The sequence below is a fragment of the Atheta coriaria genome, unplaced genomic scaffold (genome assembly GCF_025399875.1).
Source record: "Atheta coriaria isolate IRGN ID8LTWV9N9 unplaced genomic scaffold, Caltech_Dcor_3.1 hic_scaffold_8_pilon, whole genome shotgun sequence".
Lineage (NCBI taxonomy): Eukaryota > Metazoa > Arthropoda > Insecta > Coleoptera > Staphylinidae > Dalotia > Dalotia coriaria.
In genome coordinates this window covers 1,627,199-1,647,456 of record NW_027045450.1, presented here as the reverse complement: position 1 = coordinate 1,647,456, position 20,258 = coordinate 1,627,199, and the positions used below count along the sequence as shown (strand labels likewise).

At 42.9% G+C, this 20,258-nt stretch overlaps 1 protein-coding gene and 2 long non-coding RNA genes across 17 annotated transcripts in view; all 3 read right to left on the bottom strand.

Moving 5' to 3' along the window:
• Positions 1-887: 887 nt before the first annotated feature.
• LOC135797302 (uncharacterized) lies at positions 888-1,954 on the bottom strand. Its single transcript, XR_010549511.1, has 7 exons — positions 1,909-1,954; positions 1,745-1,796; positions 1,581-1,632; positions 1,417-1,468; positions 1,253-1,304; positions 1,088-1,139; positions 888-974 (listed from the first exon to the last, which is right to left on the bottom strand). It is a non-coding gene; the product is annotated as an uncharacterized lncRNA (long non-coding RNA).
• A 558-nt stretch (positions 1,955-2,512) lies between these two features.
• Positions 2,513-3,059, bottom strand: LOC135797303 (uncharacterized). The gene is made up of 4 exons (XR_010549512.1): positions 3,014-3,059; positions 2,847-2,890; positions 2,682-2,725; positions 2,513-2,560 (listed from the first exon to the last, which is right to left on the bottom strand). It is a non-coding gene; the product is annotated as an uncharacterized lncRNA (long non-coding RNA).
• Positions 3,060-4,340: 1,281 nt separating this feature from the next.
• LOC135797814 (latrophilin Cirl) overlaps positions 4,341-20,258 on the bottom strand; it is a 108,352-nt gene continuing 92,434 nt past the window's right edge. For 4 of the 15 annotated variants that reach the window (XM_065310344.1, XM_065310343.1, XM_065310346.1 and 1 more), the window contains 13 exons: positions 12,262-12,454; positions 11,028-11,134; positions 10,397-10,756; positions 9,671-10,336; positions 8,940-9,541; positions 8,710-8,875; positions 8,418-8,632; positions 8,229-8,332; positions 7,931-7,975; positions 7,462-7,630; positions 7,159-7,371; positions 6,450-6,698; positions 4,341-6,180 (listed from right to left, as the gene is read on the bottom strand). In XM_065310344.1, the coding sequence (XP_065166416.1) occupies positions 5,458-6,180; positions 6,450-6,698; positions 7,159-7,371; positions 7,462-7,630; positions 7,931-7,975; positions 8,229-8,332; positions 8,418-8,632; positions 8,710-8,875; positions 8,940-9,541; positions 9,671-10,336; positions 10,397-10,756; positions 11,028-11,134; positions 12,262-12,454 (3,812 nt within the window). In that variant the 3' untranslated portion in view covers positions 4,341-5,457. Of the gene's footprint in view, positions 6,181-6,449; positions 6,699-7,013; positions 7,372-7,461; positions 7,631-7,930; positions 7,976-8,228; positions 8,333-8,417; positions 8,633-8,709; positions 8,876-8,939; positions 9,542-9,670; positions 10,337-10,396; positions 10,757-11,027; positions 11,135-11,264; positions 12,455-20,258 lie in introns of those variants that run through there. The other 11 variants (XM_065310339.1, XM_065310341.1, XM_065310347.1 and 8 more) reach the window with 11 other exon arrangements.

Below are 20,258 nucleotides of genomic sequence, written 5' to 3'. Positions count from 1 at the left end.
TGTACCTAAGATTCGATCCGTGCCTACTAGCATGCTAGCAGGTGCACGTCTCCACTCGACCACCGAGTGTTTTTATTATTGGTATTTGATTCTTCTATATATGTTTTTGTTTTTATCATGTTTTTAAAAACAACAACACAATTCAAGCAACAGCAACGCATTGTACACGCTTCACGCACATAAGATTTATATACTATATGATTTAAGACACCGATACTGAAAACAATAAAAGGGATCCAACAACAAAATAAGAATTAGTTTATAACATGTCAATGTGTTTTATTGACAACATTTAAAATACATATATCTTTCAAGCACAAAAAATCGACGAATCTCAAATCTCGTACCTTAAAATGTGCGCATGTCCAATACTTCTTTCATGGATATCGCAGATTCCACGAGTCCCATACTCAAAAACTAGGCACCAACATTGTCTATCAGCAGGAATTAATAATAAATCCAAGTTTTGCCAATATTCGAGAAGATAAACGACTGTCAATGAACACGCACGCGGCGCAACACAGTTGCAGATCATTCTACAACCGAACAATATCTAGCGACGCCCGGCCGAACGAACATCCCAAGCACACAGGCGAACCGATGATTAATTGCGGTTGCGCCACATTAGCCTGTTACGAAAGGCCGATGAAGGCCATTACAGAATTAAAGTAAGAAACGCAAAAAGTCGCTACGAAGATCGACTGACGAACAAAACACGTGCTAACCGTAGCACAGCGCGCGATCAACTAAAGTGTAAAGAGAATTGATATCAGGCGTAAACAAAGCAGATAGCCCCTACCAGTACTATCTAAATAAGCAGGAACACTGACGTGCTGTGCTGACACAAGCAACATATTAGACACAAAACAAAATTAAAAACATTAGGCTAGTATTTATTACTTTTGATTCATTCAATTTGATTTGAGTAACGCCCTGCTTGTGTTCCAAAAATCCTAAATAATTAAGTGAAATCCCTAAAACCAAAAATTAGTCCTTCGAACATAAAAATGCAATTTTGGTAGGTAGTAAATTTGTAAGATAATCACAAAAGTTATTTAGAAAAATAATAAATAAATTTAATACTTACAATTTGATGCAACAATGGTCCATCTACAATATCAGACTCAAATGCAAAATCCCTAAAACAATCAAAAATTAGTGCTTCGAACATAAAAAATGCAATTTTGGACATTAATTTGTGAGATAATCACAAAAGTTATTTAGAAAAATGATAAATAGATTTCATACTTACAATTTGATGTAACCGTGGTCCATCTACAATATCAGACTCAGGTGCAAAATTCCTAAAACAATCAAAAATTAGTCCTCCAAACATTAAAATGCAATTTTGGATATTAATTTGTGAGATTATCACAAGAGTTATTTAGAAAAATGATAAATAAATTTAATACTTACAATTTGATGTAACAGTGGTCCATCTACAATATCAGATTCAGGTGCAAAATCCCTAAAACAAACAAAAATTAGTCCTTCGAACATACAAATGCAATTTTAGTGGTTAATTTGTAATATAATCACAAAAGTTATGTAGCAAAATGATAAAAAAATTAAATACATACAATTTTATGTAACAGTGGTCCATCTACAATATCAGACTCAGGTGCAAAATCCCTAAAACAAACAAAAATTAGTCCTTCGAACGTTAAAATGCAATTTTGGTGGTTAATTTGTAAAATAATCACAAAAGTTATTTAGCAAAATGATAAAGAATTTAAATACATACAATTTGATGCAAAAATGATCCTTCTACGTTGTCAGACCCAGGTGCAAAATCCCTAAAACAATAAAAAATTAGTGCTGTGGTCATTAAAATGCAATTTTGGATATTAATTTGTGAGATAATAACAAGAGTTATTTAGAAAAATTATAAATAAATTTAATACTTACAATTTGTTGTAACAGTGGTCCATCTACAATATCAGACTCAGGTGTAAAATCCCTAAAACAATCAAAAATTAGTCAAAACGTATACAAAAAAAATCGCCCAAAAAAACGTTTACAAAAAAATGCGGTCGAAAAAACGTTTACAAAAAAATTCTACCGAAAAAATTTTGGCAAAAAATTCGACCGAAAAATTTTAAGTAAAAAAGTTCGACCCTGTTTTTCGGTGGAAAAAATATTAATAACAAATTCGAGCGAAAAAAATTTAACAAAAAAATTCGACCGAAAAAATTTTAACAATAAAATTCAACCAAAAAATTTTAAGTTAAAAAGTTCGACTCTGTTTTTCGACGGAAAAAATTTTAAAATTTAACAAAATTTTTGTAGGTTTCCCGAGGGTTGAACCCACAAGTTATGTATGAAAATTATAAAGAAATTTAATACCTACAATTTACTGCAAAAATGGTTACCCTACGTCGTCGCGTTCGCCCGCTAAAACAAAGAAACAACACAATATTACCAAAGCAAAAAACACAAACAGGGCATTTTTTAGGTTTTCCAAGGGATAAACCCACAAGTTATATACGAAAATTGTAAAGAATTTTAATACCTACAATTTGATGAAATAACGCTTGCTCTACGACATGGCGTTCGCTCGCTACACACCAAAAACCACAAAATTAGCCGACCGAAAAACACAAAAAGGACATTTTTGTAGGTTTTCCGAGAGTTAAACCCACAAGTTATATATGAAAATTATAAAAAATTTCAATACCTACAATTTTATGAAAAAACGGTTGCCCTACGACATGGCGTTCGCTCGCTACACACCAAAAACCACAAAATTAGCCAACCGAAAAACACAAAAAGGGCATTTTTGTAGATTTTCCGAGGGTTAAACCCACAAGTTATATATGAAAATTATAAAGAATTTTAATACCTACAATTTATTGTAAAAATGGTTGCCCTACGACATCGCGTTCACCCGCTAAAACAAAAAAAAAACACAATATTACCCCGGCGAAAAACACAAAAAGGGCATTTTTTTAGGTTTTCCGATGGATAAACTCACAACTAATATATGAAAAATGTAAAGAATGTTAATACCTACATTTTAGTGCAAAAATGGTTGCCCTACGATACCGCGTTCGCCCGCTAAAACAAAAAAAACACAATATTACCCGAGTAAAAAATACAAAAAGGACATTTTTTTAGGTTTTCCGAGGGATAAACTCACAAGTAATATATGAAAAATGTAAAGATTTTTAATACCTATGCGAGACCCATACTAATACTAATGCGAGAACATACCTTGATGCAAAATAAAGTTTTGCATTTTGGTATATCCAATAAGTTGTATGGACCTTAATTATGCACATTGTAGAACCTATAAAATAACGTATAATACAAAAAGAATACGACAACCGACGGTACATCACTCACGCTTTACCTCTGAGTATGTATAATCCGCGTGGTAAGAACCCCGCACATCAATCGCGCACAATCGAAGAAGCACTTAGAAACTCAAGAATAATGAAGACAATGTGCGTGCAGATCACCTGACGACAAAAATGAGACTAACGTGGTATACAAGCCAACCGCGTGGCGATCCTACAAAAATTGCACGAGATAAGAAAGCATGTTTGTTTGTAAACACTGATACTGTCAGTGTGGTAGTGCAGAACATGAATAGAATTGTACTCGCACTATGCATGGAACTATTAATTTCGATTAAATTCTGTTTTCGGATTCTGATAGATAATTTAATTCTACATCGATTATTTTAGTTTTTGTGCTAGCATTAACCGTTTAGGCCCTATTTACAATTTTAGTGCAAACTAGATTCGACATAAAAAAGAGAAATCTTTTGCCTTTTTTATAACAAAATCTTTTCCTTAAAAATTTTTTGTGCCATTTTGGGCATTTTTCAATAAGGATGCCATCTTGCAGAGAATCTTTAAAGGAATACGAATCTAAAGTCCTTTTCCTCCTAGCCCTATTAGTTCAGGAGATATTACCGTTTAAAGTTTTAATTTCAAAGGAAAATATTTGTAGGAAAAAGTTCGGCCCTGTTCTTCGAGCCAAAATTATTATTTTTTAAAAGTTCGACCCTGTCCTTCGGCCTATTTTAACTTTTAAATTTTAACATAAAAAAGAGAAATCTCTTGCATTTTTTATGACACAATCTTTTTATTCAATATTTGCAGGTTTTGTAATTGGCATTTTGGAATTCTGATTTCAGATTCTGAAAGTATATTTAATTCTGAATCATAAGGAATTAACATAATTGCGTGTAAGGCCCTTTCGGCCTTAAGATATGATAAATAACATTTCAACTCGACACAACCAGGTTTTTAACTATAAGGTCACAACCTGAAATAAAGGGATGATCTGAAATAATAAAAAATTCAGGGATACAATAATTCAAAAGCCACAAATCGTCTCGAAAAAAGGAATTCAATTTATTGGTCAGACTTTGAAGTTTAATTTTAAAATTTAATACATTTTTATAATGGTGTATTGTTGTCAGCTATGTCTAAGGCATAGCAGTATTAACAATCTTTTTTTTCCTTCTGACTAATGTCAACATGTACAAAGCACTATACATTATTTACAATAAACATAATATTACTCAACATTATAATAACTAATATTCTTGATACATCCTTATCATCTTGACACGCTCTCATTTACAATATTTTAGACGAACCAACGACGAAGACAGCAGTCATGGGATAAAATTAAGCGAATAAATACATATAGAATAAACGTTTAAGAAGTAAAAAAAAAACATTACACAAGTCTTCGCCACTGGCTCCCGCTTTCGGTTGCTAAATGCCAGGGATATAAACAATCATGAATATGCGCCAGTATAGCATCGCAGTTTTAATTGCTTAATAAAACCAAATAATGCCTTATTTAGTTTTTAATCTGTATTTACAATGACGGTGCAAGCTATCATCAAGAAGCACTAATTTGTAGATGTTAACCCATTTGAATGCGTAATTAATTGCGTTTTAATGTCTGACTGAATAATAACTGCGTGACTTCATGGGAAACAGTAACAACATTCATACTCTTTGCACAATAATTAATTATTGTTTACAATTTTTAAGTAGATGTGTGTTGTTCATCTAAATTTCTCTCGATAAATACGTAATGTTGCAAGTAATTCAAATCATGGTAAATACCAATGACGGCAGTTTCAACGTTGATGGCTTGAGATCAAAATTTACAATCGTTTTGAATCGTTGTGTGCTAACATCGCAAAATCGAAAACTCAAAATATACAACGTATTTACGGAATGACTCGAATAACTCACATCAACGTATTCGTATTCACAATTTTCCCTCGCATTCTTACTCGCCCCGTCCGAGCGAAATCGCGTTTGTTTATAAATTAATTAGTAAAATAGTTCATTATAAAATGTATCACTTTTCATCAGTATCAACTCGTTCACACGTTCTGAGCTTACTTATAATATTAATTACATAATGACCGAAAAGTCTGATCAAGGAATCACAGATATACACTTATGCAATAGGCGGGTTTCTCTAACTATCGCCGTACGGCGGCAGGACGAACTGCCCGGATGCGTACGGGTCGTGCGGATGTGGGTGCTGGTAGGCGTCCTGTGGTTGCAGGTGACATACGACGGTATCGCCGTTGAGGACAGCCGCCAGCGAGCGCGCATCGCCGCGATACATACGGCGGCTTTGGTAGATGTCCATCGCGTGAGGATCAAGCGCATGCACGCTGTGCTCCGTTGCGGGGCTGTATGGGATGAGAGGGCGATGGTCCCCATACGACCGCGATGACTGTCGTGACATATCACTCTGTCGCTTTCCATCCTCGTCGCTCATATCGGACACCTGAATTTCATTCCGTTCGATCTCCTCGTAGACAGGGTCGTCCTCCGGCATGCCAAAACCGCCCCCGGCTCGTTGCATGCGAGCGTCGTGGATCTCTGTGTAGGTGTGGTTCCAGGGCGCGTTGGCACGCAACGTGCCGCCATTCTTCTTTCGGTAGGGGTGTTGAGCCAGCGGAAGATGCTTAGGGTGGGGCAACGAGTCGGTGCGACGGGCGTATTCAGCCGCCCCTTGCGGAATACCACCTGTTATCATATGGTGGTTGTACTCGGAGACGTACGGCTGTCGGCGATTGTCTTTGAAGTTGTTAAGTCGTCCATCGGGCAGTACCACGTGAGATCGAGGTGAGTCCTCTTGCTCAGACCCACCATGGCCGGAGTCACGGCTGTACGACTTAAAAGAAATGTTCTGTGGAAATAAAACAACCGCTATAGAATATGTAAGTTGAAAGGTGTGGTTTTAGTAATTTATGAAGTAGTATGAAAGAATAGGGAGATAAACAAGCTTGAAGCAGTACCCATTGATAGAAAGGCTCCATCAAGATTGATATATCAAAAACAACTCAAAAGAACTCAGTGCTCACATACAGAACGTGTGTTAATCTACGTTTCTCTTTGCAAAATAAAATTTCGTGTAATTTTGTGACATCCTGATGAGAATCTTTCTACGTTACGCACCTTCCAGTGTAAGGGCTTGTGTAGAGGCCCCCAAGTAGAAGCAGACTTGGGTAGGTTAGCATTGACAGCGGATTGCTTATAGAAGTTACGAATGTAAGGTAGAGTAGAGGTGTTGGGGGGCTCTACAGCGGCGTCGCCCGCCCGCTGTGGCTGCCTGCTTAGAGTGGCAGCCATTGTGGTAGCGGGCGGTGATACTTTGCCTACCCGATTCATGTTGGTCAAACTCTGCGCTTTCCAGTCCCGCTGCAGCTGTAACAAGACGGAAAGGGTTCCTTCACCAAGCCTTGCGCATTTACACAAAACACACAGACGGCGGGAGAGGCGGGCCAAACGAGTGTGAAGCGGCAAGCGTAAGTTTGTTAATTGTTACGAGGGGGATGTTTCTACGAAGGTAGTTACCATGAGAGTTACGCATGCGTAGTAGAGAAAAGGAGGCACGCAATGCACGCACCACCACAGAGCACCACGGTAGTTAGTAAGCAGCTCAGATAAACAAAACGTGAGATTAGGAAGAGGCGATCCTTCCTACGAAATTGTTTGAGGCGTACACACGCGGTCGGGTACCTTGTTGCGCAATATTATGCAGCCGGTTGTGGTTCATCGTGGTGGTGCTAGCATTGTTGAGCTCGGTTCGAGGGAGGAACTGAACCGACTGAACGGCAGGACGCACGTTATTAAGGTTATTGGAGACTATATTGTTGGTACCCACACTAGTGCCGTGCTGCGAGAGCACAGAGCTATCCGGCGGCGCCGAAGGATTGCCGTTCGAGCCGGGGTAGAGACTAGTGCGGCCCTCCTTGCCAACGCCCGAGCTGCCGCCACCGCCGCTGCTACTGCCGCCCGCCGCGTTCGGCTTAGAGCAGCGCAAACATTTCGGCAGCCACGAGTGCTTCCGGATGAAACGTGGATACTCCTTCCGCACCTGCGAGACGAACAGACAATTTGAAACCCGAAATCTGACACTTCGCGCGGTGCATTTCGTTTTTAATAAAACCCATCGTCGTTGTCTTACCTTTTCGTTTTGAACGCAATGGAACACGAAAATGAAGAATCCTTGCAGCGAGTTCAAAATGGCGAAAATATAGGCCATCACGACCGTCTCCTTATTCAAATAGAGGAATCCGAAAGTCCACGTCAGCCCCAGCAGGAATATGAGGATTATTGCTCCTTTCAACCAAGTCCTAAAATGAAAATGTTTTTATTTCCTGTTCGCGCCAACATAACACACAAAGCGCACAGAAGCCTTTCCATATTAAAAGCGCGGCGCTCGCGCGTAAAAACGTTCGAATGCAAATTAAATTTTTCACTATGAAAATTGTACTAATATGGCTTGTCTTCTGCTCGCATTGAATTTGAAAATTGCATTACGATATTATTCGACATGCGTTGCGAGAATGCATGCAAGCAAAACGAACATCAAAAGAAATTTAATTAAATGCTATCATATCTATATATGTATATATCATTGAAGAATATCTTACAAGTGAAATGGAAATTTGCTTTGAAGTGCATTTTCCTCTTTTCCACTACCGGGGTTACCAAAGTTACCAAGAGACGAGCCCATGCAAAAGAAGGAAAATATTTCGAGTTAGACAAACGTTCCACCAAGGCCTTGGCTTTGAATGTATTTACAATATTTTCAAAGATGTTTGAAAACTGTGTTAGATTAGTGTAAGAAAACGCAATGTTAATGTTGTTTGTAAATCAAACATGCCAACACAATAACCAGTGCAATCAATAGCGAATTAGGTGTGAACGGTAAACCGGAAGCAGACATACCTGGTGCTCGCAAGTCGTGAGTGTTCTTTGTTCTTCATTGCTACGGTCGGATTCGCGTGTCGACACATTTTCACGATGGCCATCATTAGGAAGATGACATTCAACTAAAAACAATAAAATATTTAGTACCAACAATGTAGGTATAAGTTTCCTGGTTAACCAAATTTAAATAAAAGGGGATGTACATACCACTAACACGATGGAAACTGGTCCAATAAACGTGTAAATAATGTAGTTATCCGATCGTAGCCAACAATAGCGGTCGCTGCCGTAGCCCTGTGGAAATAGCGTCCCCGAAATGCCTACAATAAGCATCGGAAGGCCGTACGCAATGAGGTAGTACCATTTGATACGAGACTTTTCCGTTTCGAATACCTCGATGAGCATTACGTATAGATGAAAACCTACAAGAATATAGCAGCAACCAGATATAGTAGAGAAACGTGGAACGTAATTTAATAAAGGTAATCAAGCCACCTACCTTCAAAGAACATCCACATAAACGCACAGAGAAAGATATATTGCAACACGGCGGCAATCACACCACACGCGATTTGGTTCTCTGTCCTTCCAATGCCGGCGAGGAACAACACTTCCGCTATCAGGAGACACACGCATAAATTGCAGTGGATCGTCGTTCTATCACACTATAAAACAAGCGCATACATTAATTTACTGCGCCCCAAACACGTCCTTGGCAGATAAACTTACCTTCAGGCCGCGAAACATTTGGAACGTAATGATTGCGAGCACTAAACATACTATAGAAATACTACAACCCACGTAGGTGATGATCTGTAGCGCTAGTTGATGACCAGGTGGTAAATAAACAGCTCGCACGTCCATAAGAATGGCAAAGTTCGTCAAGTGATTGCACAAGCACGTCGTGTGTGTATGGTTCGTCGACTCGACATGACAACCCTCCTCGGACCAAGCCGACGTCGTGTAGTCCCAGAACACGCAGCTGGGATTCGTCACGTTGTCCGTTTGCAAATGTCGCAGCGTGAGCCGCACCGGCTCCTTGAGCTGGATGTGCCGCCCCTTGCCGAGGCTGGCGGAGATCACCTTACTGTTGAGCACCCGCGTCAGATTGCGGCCGGCGCCCGCCTCCGTCGACTCGGGATGCCACTGGAGGATCTCCTCGAGGCGGTCGAAAGCGAAAAACACCAGCCGCACTAATCGCCCGTCGCTGTTCTCGAGAAGCGCGCCCTGCGGCAGCTCGATTGTGTCGTTGCTCGACGACCATTTATTATCGCCGGAGGGGAAGCGTTCCGTCGTCACTGACTTCGTGTCGAGCACCCGCACGGACAGCACTGCAACGGGACACACAATGAGCAATTAATTAAAACCCGCCTTTGTCGTCCGAGTTTCTCTGTCTCGCCCCGACTCATACAACGAGGAAATAAAAGTGAAACTAAAGGAGAAAGGAAAAAAGCACTTACTTATGTTTTTGACGACCTGATCGACGGTCTTCTCCCGCGTGACAGTTTCAGCCAGCAGAAAAGCGTTCTCTTCCAGGCCTATCAGCAAAGAAGTAGCCACACGCATTTGTTCCTTGTGACTAAGATCTCGCCATGAAGGATGCTGCGAAGAGTCCAATAGATTACTCCCTGTCTTGACAACATCGTTGAGCATTTCGGTGACGATTGTTTCTCGCTGCCGCGTGTCGGGGAAGGTCTGGATATCCATCGCCATCTTTTGTGCCATTTTCTGGATGATTTTCGCAGTAATCATCATGTCACCACCATACAATGTCAGTGTTTTACTGCTGGTGACTTGAGCCAAGTCGCTAGTAATTGAAATCAATGGATCTTTGCCTAAATTTACACGTTGTTCTAAACTAGTAAGCCAGACAGAGCGACACTCGCTTAAATCTGGCGTCGATGGTGTCCACTGAGGATCGGAGCCAGGCACCTTGGTGCAACGCCATTTTGCAAAACCGGTAGTACCTCCCGGACAAGGCTGTATCCGGATCTCTTCCGACGCACGCGTCCAATTCCAATAAATGCTCCGCATTGTAATCGGACGGCAGTTGTCTGAGTCATCATTGGACAACGGAACTAAACTCGATGATGGCACGTTTGCATTCACCGCGGAAGCAGAGGAATCTAAACGTTTAACATTTTAAAATCTCTCCTAGACGAAACAAGTTGATGATTTAACAGTACCTGTATACTTCCGTGGCTGTGACGTAGTAAATGGCAGTGTAGTAGCGTCATTGTGCGGCTTGACCGGAGTATCTTCACTAAGAGACGGCTCGACTATATCATCATCTTCCGCGGATGTGGCAGGCGGTGGATGCACAGGAGCCGGTTTAATCGACGTCGAAGGATGCGTGTGCGCATTATGCAACGACGCCGTTGTCGCGGCAGTTGTGCGTGCAGGTGCCGCCGTACCTGTAACTTTTGGCGGAGGCGGCGGGGGCCGCGCTGACGTCTTCACCGTGCTCCACATCGGTGGCTGCGATGTGATTAGCCACGGCGGCGTCGGCCGGTTTGTCGTCGTTGTCGTGGCGGCTATAAATTTGGCTTATGAAGCAAACGCATGCAAGATTAGCGTGAAATTCAACTTCTCATTTCCGGTTTCGAGAACACACGTAACGTATAAAGTAAAAACAAGAAGTTTCATTCCAAGTACAGGTACAATACGAGTAAGTAAACTCAAATATAATCAAATAACAGGCAGAAACAGAGGAAGTAAGTAAACTGATATCAAACGAAAAAAACGCAATAACTAAAAAATAATAATAGATGCTCGCGTCCTCGTAGAGGGTGCAATAAGTGCAGTGGCGTAACTTACCAGGTAGGCATTGATAGTGGGCCTCGAGGTACTTCAGAGTGCCCGTACAATGGTCACCGAACATGGCCGTGCTCGCCGGCACGCTGCAGTTCTGATGTTCGGCACACCTGCGTTTTCAATCATCAAAAATCAGCACGCAACACATCAGAAAAAATCAGCGCGATCAATTACTTCCTCGTTTCTAACCGATATTGCATGTTATACGCGTCCCCTACTCAATTAAAAACGCAACCCTACCGCATCTGTAATGTGCCTCGACGTATTTAACGGTGTTTGAGCATGGATCATTATCGAACACCTCATTGTTGACGTCGACCGTGCAGTTTGAGCGCGCCTCACATCTGAAAGAAGTACAAACTCGCCGGTGTTGTGACCAATATGGCCGCGGGTAAGCCCACACAGCATGCTTTTGGTTAATTTTTTTTTGTTATAAACACACACAATGACAACATGTCACAATGAGGCGGCGATCATCGACGGGCACACACAGAGAGCAGGCGAGCGAAGAGACAATTACTTTAATGAATTGATGATTTGTTTGGTTTAGAATGGATGACGCCTGACGTAACATACAATATTGGCAGAAACACGAAATAATAAATAGCACATGACGAACATGAAAATTATCATATGAATTCATTTATGATTCGACCATTTCAAAAATTAATATTTCGTATTCCTATACAGCTAGAGAAATATATGAAATTTCGTGCGAGTCGATAAATGAATTTCCCTGTTCGAACCAGTTACATTTTAATATATCAACTTTTTAGTCTAATAAATTCGACATGTTTGCACTAAACCGTTTTAAATGAATTTTTCGCCCCCCAAAAAAAATCGTTAAAATTCATTACAACATTTTAATTCCGAATGTGTGTAAATGTTTGAAACACAAATGAAATTCATATAAAATCGGAAGTTGAGAATTTCGATGTTTAGTGCACAACATGCTTTTTTTGTCCCAATATATTTCGAAACAAACCAGCTGGTCTGGAAACTTTTCATGCTAAACCTATTATTTTTCTTTTTTCGTAAAACATGTAATTTAATGCCCAAAAAGCTTTTTTCGCTTCTATGAATATGAACCCCATGATTTAACTATTCCAAACAAAAGCAACGCAACAACTTTTTGTAAATGCACTCGTTTCGAGTGGACTAGTTGATTCCCCACGTGATTGTTAGTAACCTGTTGGCAGCACACATCAAAGAGCTCATGCACATCGCAGACACGTACCTGCCACGTAGGACGCGCAGCGTTTGCGGAGACATGCAATTGACGCTCCACTCGGTGTTGCCATGATCGTTGCATATCGTGATGGAGAAGCGGCCGTAGTTTGCGCGTATCAACTTGATGAGTTCGCCCTCCTTACATTCGATCTTCAGCACTTTGCCTTCGCATGCGTACGCTGTCTCATATCGGTACATTTCTGAAACAAACAAAACGAAATTTCATTAAAGTTGATCCATTTAATTGTTAAAACAATTCAATAGTCCGCTCCTTAGATAATATATTCACCACACAAGTGACTATATAATTGGACTATTAATGTTGCATTATGCATGCACATTAAGACCAATTAAATTAATATCTGCATTGCGACACGTCCAATTGTGTAGCCGGGGTCGATGCTGCTGGAGGGCGCGAACGCCGCAAAGGCGGACAAGCAAATCAGAAACACCTCTCGACGTCGAAGTCGAATATTACCGTCAGTTTAATACCTGTTGGTGCTGCCTTATGCCATCTCGGACAATGTGATGATGATTTGATTATATTCGCCGCACACATTTCGCAAGCGACAAATTATATGTGTAACAAATTGATATTTAATACGCTCATAAACTGATGGTGTGTATGACTGTGTTTAGTGCAAATGTAAAAATAACTGTAGATTGGATGAGGTATGCCGGCTGGGAAAGACAGACGCACGGATGCGCCGCGTTCGTAACCGTGCTTTATGTACGCCATTTCGGCAGCGCTATGAAAATGGCGATATTTATGCGTTACAATGTGAGGACGCGCGTAAACCTAAACACTCCGGCGCGGGCGCGGTAATGTTTTAATAAAATGAATTATGAGTGGCGCGCACACCGGCTCAGGGTACGCCACACCGCATAAACATAAAACGCGCCGAGGAGCAGAAGGAAAAAAACACGCGCACAACACACCGGTATACGCCGGCGAGAGGAGGAATTATAATAGCTATTAAAATGTTGTTTATTTTCTCGCCGCGACACATCGCGCAGGGAGCAGGAGCAGCGAGAGGTTATCAACTACTTCACAATCAATTTACTCCTCGTATCTTTCATAATTCTGTACCACACACTTAGCGGTGACGTCAGCGCGTAACATTTCATTTGAATTCGATAAACCAAATAAAACTCGTGGCTGAATCCCAAATCTACTTTGTGTTTATCCAGGCGTAAAAGTACATTTAAAACGTCTGATGAAAATTTAAGAGGCCGCGCCACCTCTTGAAGAAAAAGGTGTGTGATAATTTATTCACGGCAGTTATTCGCGAATTTCGCAATGTTTTCTTTTTTTCTTCCGGTGCGAAAGTGAAATTGAAGCGCATTTGCAATAATTGGAAGTAAAACTCGCAGCACGGGAGAAGCCAATTTAAAAAGAGAACAAAGAGAGGCTGAAGGAAGCGGGTTCAATGCTTCAAACTTTATCTCGTTATCGGACCGAAGACTATGCAGAGCGCGCCTCGCTGTAGTACCTACGTAGTTAATTTCACAATGCAAACTTATTTGTTGGCGCGTACGTTAAGTCCCCGCGCATTGTGCTGGGTTATTGGCCACTGATACAAATCAATGTGTGGTTGTTGCTGCTTAGCCGCGCGCGCTCCACACTCGCGATAGATGCGGAGCGCGGCCGGCTGAGCAATAGGTACAGTTAAGTTCATTGTGAGCGGGACTCTCATGAGTCTCATGCGCGCTGCTCATGAGCCTGCACAACCCGCATCTTTTCTCCGCTCCTCGCTGAAAAAGCGAGCGCACCGAGAAGACGAAAGGAAGACGCGCCGGCACGACGCAGCCGACCGGATTCTTAAACCTGTCTCGAGCCGTTGATTGGAATAAAGACGACGGCGGCGCGCGAGAGAGAGGCGGCCGGAATGCTGCTCGCGAACGTACAGTCAATTACTAAACTAGATAGCGCACGTAATATGCGCGCTGTGCTCTCGCGCGCGCGCCGGGCGCCTTTTTATTATAAATAAAAAATCAGCCGGCATTGTAGGCCCCGGCCGCTCGTAAGTAAGTAAGCGCATTAAACTAATGTCCGTACAAATGAATAAAAACTTTTTCGACTCCGATGGGAAACTTGGTGGGAAGTAAACCACGACGGAGAGTGCATCGGAATGAGAAACCGAGTAGCACACACACACACACACACACACACAGCACACACAAAACACTGCCGCACAACCGGAGAGCTTCTTTTGATAGTTGGAAAGTTTGATTAACGCGAGGACGAACTGTTTTTTTATTAGATTGATTGATTGCTCCGCCGCTGGAGTTAATGACTTCAATCGGCATAAAGAAAACCAACAACGACTGACATTGATAGCGCAGCGAAAAAGCAACTAACCAAAACTATAAAATCCACGAACAAAACACCGATTTACACACGTTATGTGTACGCAGCGTGCAAAAGTGGGGATTGTGTGAATTCTCACCAGCTTGTTTTTGTTGATCTTGTTTCCGTGATGTTAGGTGCTTGTTCAACATTGCTGATATTAAATTCTCCACTTTACCTGCGCGCACACCTCACACACTATATACCCCATACCCGCACATTACATCTAGTTGATATATAAATATAATCTCTCTATTAAAAGACGCCGTTGAATACACATACATGCACAGGCTGGTGAGAATCGTAAGAATGTGGAACATGAAAAGGCAAGCAAGCAGCAGGAGCGGCGCGCGCCTTGAAGATGACGGCAAAGTTTTATTACACGTATTAAATTTTTACGAGTTTTAGTGAGAACGTACACACAACTTACGTAGGAAATTTGCCAGGACAAGAGGCACACATATACATACACACCAACGCAGAAAGTTACTGTTATATCCCGCATGAACTTCGACATCAAAATCGAAATTTTCATAAAGCAAAAATTACCTACTGTGATATAACACACCGAAAATAGCAAAATTATTATTAGCGCTTGGCACAATAAAAGTTTTTCGGTTGTTTTATGCTGAAATAATGGGACAAGGCGCCGGGTGCGTGCCATTCGGCGCTTAAGATTCGGCGCGCTATTAAAGTCATGTTTTTACAAATTATGCACGAGCATAAACTACCCGAAAACTTCAAAACCTTATCTAAACACTAATATAGACGAACGTGCACGGTACGTTGGCGATGGAAGGCGATTGTGGGGGAGGGAAAATTTCTTTGCGCGGATTGCCTTTTGTACGTAAAAGTACAAAACTTTAGCGAAAATAAAGATTAGCCCTAGACGGCGGTAGTCGTTATGTATGCGCATAACGCTCGTAGCGGCGCCGGCAATTTTCTAAATTTACTACTACTTTGTGGGGTGGCGGTATGTACTAATTTTTGGAATGGAGCAAATTGCACTTTGACACACACCTCACATTAAATGCAGATGTAGATGGTCATTAGGTGCATCATTATCTACTTCATAACGTCTAGACGTTTATATATTGTTTTCGAAAATGTAGGAGAATGGGAAACTCATTTGCAAAAACTACACTCTTCTAAACTTGCGTGTATGGGGACCTAATGGATGGCTTTCGGATGAGTTATGACTCATTGCACAGTGACACTGTATGATTAATGAAGTAATAAAAATTACGTAATAAATTAAAGAGCTCGCTCCCCAACCCAATGGACCTAGTTGTATGTTGGTGGTCGGTTGGTTAGGAACATAAAACTACAATTTTTGAGTATTGCTGGGTGTTGGTTAAAATGATTGGAATAAAGTGTTTGGATACATCCGCGGACGTGTGGCGTAATGATAGCAATGCGTAATGGAGCGAAATTAAAGTGATGGAGCAGGCGCGCATCTTCAGCTTGGATTTTAATAGCCCCGGCCTGCGGTTCGATGGCACGGCATGGCGTGGCGGCAGAGTGCAAGGTACAAGGTACTCTCGCCAAGCCGACGGAGTAGTTGGTGCTTATAAAGTTGCACGTCCGCGTGAGATGTAAGCCGGTACTTAGCGTGCATGTTTATGCGGACGAAGGTCAGTCCGGATGGCCCCGTGTGTGCAATCGAGCCGCGGACTCTGCGCGCGACTTGAAGACTCTGCTGCTGCTGCTGCGGCTGCCAAGACCCGATTACGGCGAGCGCTCTTTTTGTCCGCGCTCGGCTTCACATGGCGTTGCGTGTGCACAGCGCGCGACCCAGCTCCTCGGAGAGATGTTGCAACAGCGGCAGGAGGCACCATCTAACAGTTGGCGTTTAGACCGGTTTCGCCGATACGGCCATCTCCGCAGCGCCGATGCGTCTTATTCAATGAAAACATTACGACGATGCATTACATTAGCAAGCGGATTCCACCACGAAATTGTTTCGTCGTCGGCGCTCTGGAATGAGATTTGACCGTCGCGCGATCAGCGGGGGTTTAGAGGAGATTTTGATCCGGGCTTGATTTTTAGATTTTCCACGGGATTACCTCGAGAGATCATTGTATAACTGAGTCGAGCGCGCCGGCTTCCGGGTGGGTTTTCTATCTGTTGCTATACACGCTACGCTTTTCCAGTCGGCCTTCGCTTCACTTAAATCGGTTATGAAAAGACCATTAACCGAAATGCGTCGTTGCTCCGCTGGCAGAAGGCTTTGAAGGGGTTTGAAGATTGTGGGATGGATTCACATTGAATTTTGTTTGAAAAGATGACACGTGATACTTTAATGCCGTGTGATTACGACACCTTTCACGGTGCGCTGCTTCAGATGGTTCGCGAAAGTTTGCACCAAACTAGACATCAATGTAATTATCCCCCAGCCACCTTGCTTCAATTATGTTTTTTGCCGCCTGAGTGGAGAGATACCTGCTCACGCAGGCGTGTATAATAATCGAGCGAATATCACGAATTTCGGCGAAGATACTAGTGAGGCATTGCTCTAATATGAAATTCCATCGCATGAGTTATAACGTAATCCCAAATGATTCCTTGGCGTGCTGATGCGCCTTCCAGTCGAGGCGAGTCTAGCCGACGAGTTCCCATGCTTCGTGCGCTTGTGTGCGAGAAATATATCACTCATATACGCTGTTGGAGATATCGTAGATGTGTAACACAGCAACTTTTGAGCAAATGCAGGTCGTGGGCTAGAAAGACTAGACATAATTCCATCTGGCCCAAAAACTGGTCCGAGATGCGCTCGCCGAGCGGATGATCTATTGAAGCAAAATGGGGACAAGGGACAACAGCACCGACGGAATGCACGATTTTTCCAAAGCCCATTACTCCACCTTGACAAGATGGCGCGCGCAATGTTTCAATTCCAACACGTGCGCCAGCTCACGATGTGTATTCATTATTGCACTTGGAGGTGTCGTTGTTGCACATTGTGCCAACACATTGAAAGTGTTCTTGGGTGTTGAAGTGCTTATGGAAATAACTCCCGCCCAGGCGCATCGTATTATGAAACTGGGTTCCTACGACCGCACGGTTGAAAGGCCGCTGAAGCACCCGCGAGCGCTGTGCGACTATTTCTTAAATATTCACACCTGCCGGTCGTCGTCTGGTATGCGACCGCCCGTTCGCCTGACCTCGCTCCGGCGACGTGCAAGGGCTTAAGTATATCTTGCAGCGATGTTAATTATTGCGATTAAAATAAAACTGGTATAAACGTGTAAGGCATTGCAAGGTTGTTCACGAGCCATGTCGCATTGTAGACCCACAAGCTCTGGGTACAATTATACCAACAGATCAACACATCAGCACATCCGAGTGGAGGGTGATATATACGAGTATTCTGCGCATTATAGTACCTACTCGCCTTGTTTGCATACGGGACACTCCAAGAGGTGTAGAGGTGTGTCGTGTGTATGCAATGGGTGTACGTATCTATCTGCAGGCGAGGATGCTTTATGCATCGTCCTATATTTGAATTGGTTCCGTCGCGAAATTGAATTCGAGCGGTGCATGTTGCCATCGCGCCCATCTCCGCATACACACACCAAAGGGAGCGTTTTCAGTGGAGAGCTTTATCTGAACGATGAGATGGCGGGCGGGTACTAACGTGCGCCGAGGATGTCTCAATAAAGCAATGACTTTTTATGAGTCCCCGCAGGGCAGACGGTGGCTTTGAGCGCGATTGCTCCGAGAGACCCTTGGTCATTCCGATCGCGTCACCTTCGTCCTGGGTCCTTCAGACCCTACGGACGCACAAAAAGAGCAAATTCATAATTATACTTGTCGCCACCCAGGCGAGAACACTGCCGGTGCTGAATTGTGCCGACTAAGCAAATTAAATTCGACGCGATTCTTCTTCCTTAACCACGACCCGACCCACAGTGGGCGCTTTTTACTCTGTGCAGTGTGTACAAGTACAAATTGCATCTCGACGCCGCGTAATCAACGAGCGGCAAACATTTTTATTTCTGTCACTCTGCGTGATTGAAATGTCCAGCGACACTTTATCAACAAAAATGTTTGAAATGCTCGCCGAGCAAAAGGTTAACTTTTGTTTTGCGCTCGGCCGCCAGCAATTATTCAGGCTGCCGAAGCTAACCGGTAGCAGTGACGCCGATGGTAACCGGCAGATAGCTAGAGATAAGTTGCGGCATGATGTACGCGCGTACAAACACACACGAGGGGCCCAAGCCGATATAAAATCGTCGCACTTTAAGCCGGCGGCGACGGCGGTGATGAAATAGCCACCATCGCTTTAGCCGCTTTCCAAGCGAGCAAACGCGCGCGCGGTGTCGGGTATTGATTTATCTCCCGTGTCCGCCGGTGTCGGTGCCGAACGCGAGCAGCGGAGATCTCGCCGGCAATCACTCCAACCCCTCGGTGCGCTCCAGCCACATGCCCCCCTGGGGGCGCCCTCCTCTCTCGGCCGGTCGCAGCTTCCGACAGAAAGCCACTCAAAATCGAGGTGCATAAATTTATTGTGTTCGGCTATAAATGCGCGCACGCGAAACTGTTTACGAAAGTAATCGGAAGCGATTTGCATGAAATTTATTTCGCTCCCGACTAACTAGGGCTACCCCTCCAATAAGCCACATTTATCAAAGTTTTTTCTCTTCTTTTTTTGCTCAAAAACTTTCGTTTTAAAATGTAACAAATATCCTTCCTCTAATATATTCGACTATTTGTAGAGCAAAGGAGAATAGTGGAAACGTGTTGTCATCGGGATTACCAACATGGTCCATTAGGTTCGCATCATCCCATCCAGTAGCAGTGGTGACGCGTTTCAAGGGACTGGAATGTGTGCGGGGTGCATAGTTATGAGCCATAATTTATTACTAATATTTCCACGCACGTTTTCTCAACTCCGAAAGCCAAAAAGCGATAGACCCCAGGTTGCCAGACACCGCCACCCCCTAACGACTTCTTATTCAAAAGTCAAAGTTTATGGCACTGGCGGCGTAACCGAGCGGAGAACGATAAACCGAATTATCGGTGGAACGTGGTCCAGCACACGAATGCACAACTGCACCTTCTGGCCCCTTCATACCATGCGACATGATGTCATAATAACTGCTGTCAAACAGAATGCTCGGATTAGAATCGGTCCTGTGTTACTCATTTATCCATTTCCGGCGATCGCCTATCACAGCCAACCCCTCATTATTTATCACCTTCGTATTTATCACTATCAGCACCCTTATATGCTATTCTCAGCAGAGGCCTTTAGTCTCTCGCCGTCGACTATCTTCAATGGCATTTTATTAATTATCGAAGCTTTTACCGTCTCGTTCGTCTTCCAGCGCTCACCTACTACTACATACGTCTATGCCAGGGGGTGGAAAAGTCTACGAGTGTTTGGAAACTAGCGCAAAGATTTTCACCACGTGCCCGGTCGTGGCCGCACATTGCTCGATAGATATTGGTAAAAGTTTGCGCGCCCGCTTTGCCAATTCAGCTATTTTATTTACCCAACCAGGGGCGATTTTCATCACATCACATCATCAAATTAGAAAATTTCAAAAGGCCGCGTGCAAAAACTTTAAATTGAATTTGCGCTCGCATTTTTCCCGCCGCACACGGTATAGAAGACGTAAAACAAAGAGGAAACTATTCCGAAAGAGGAG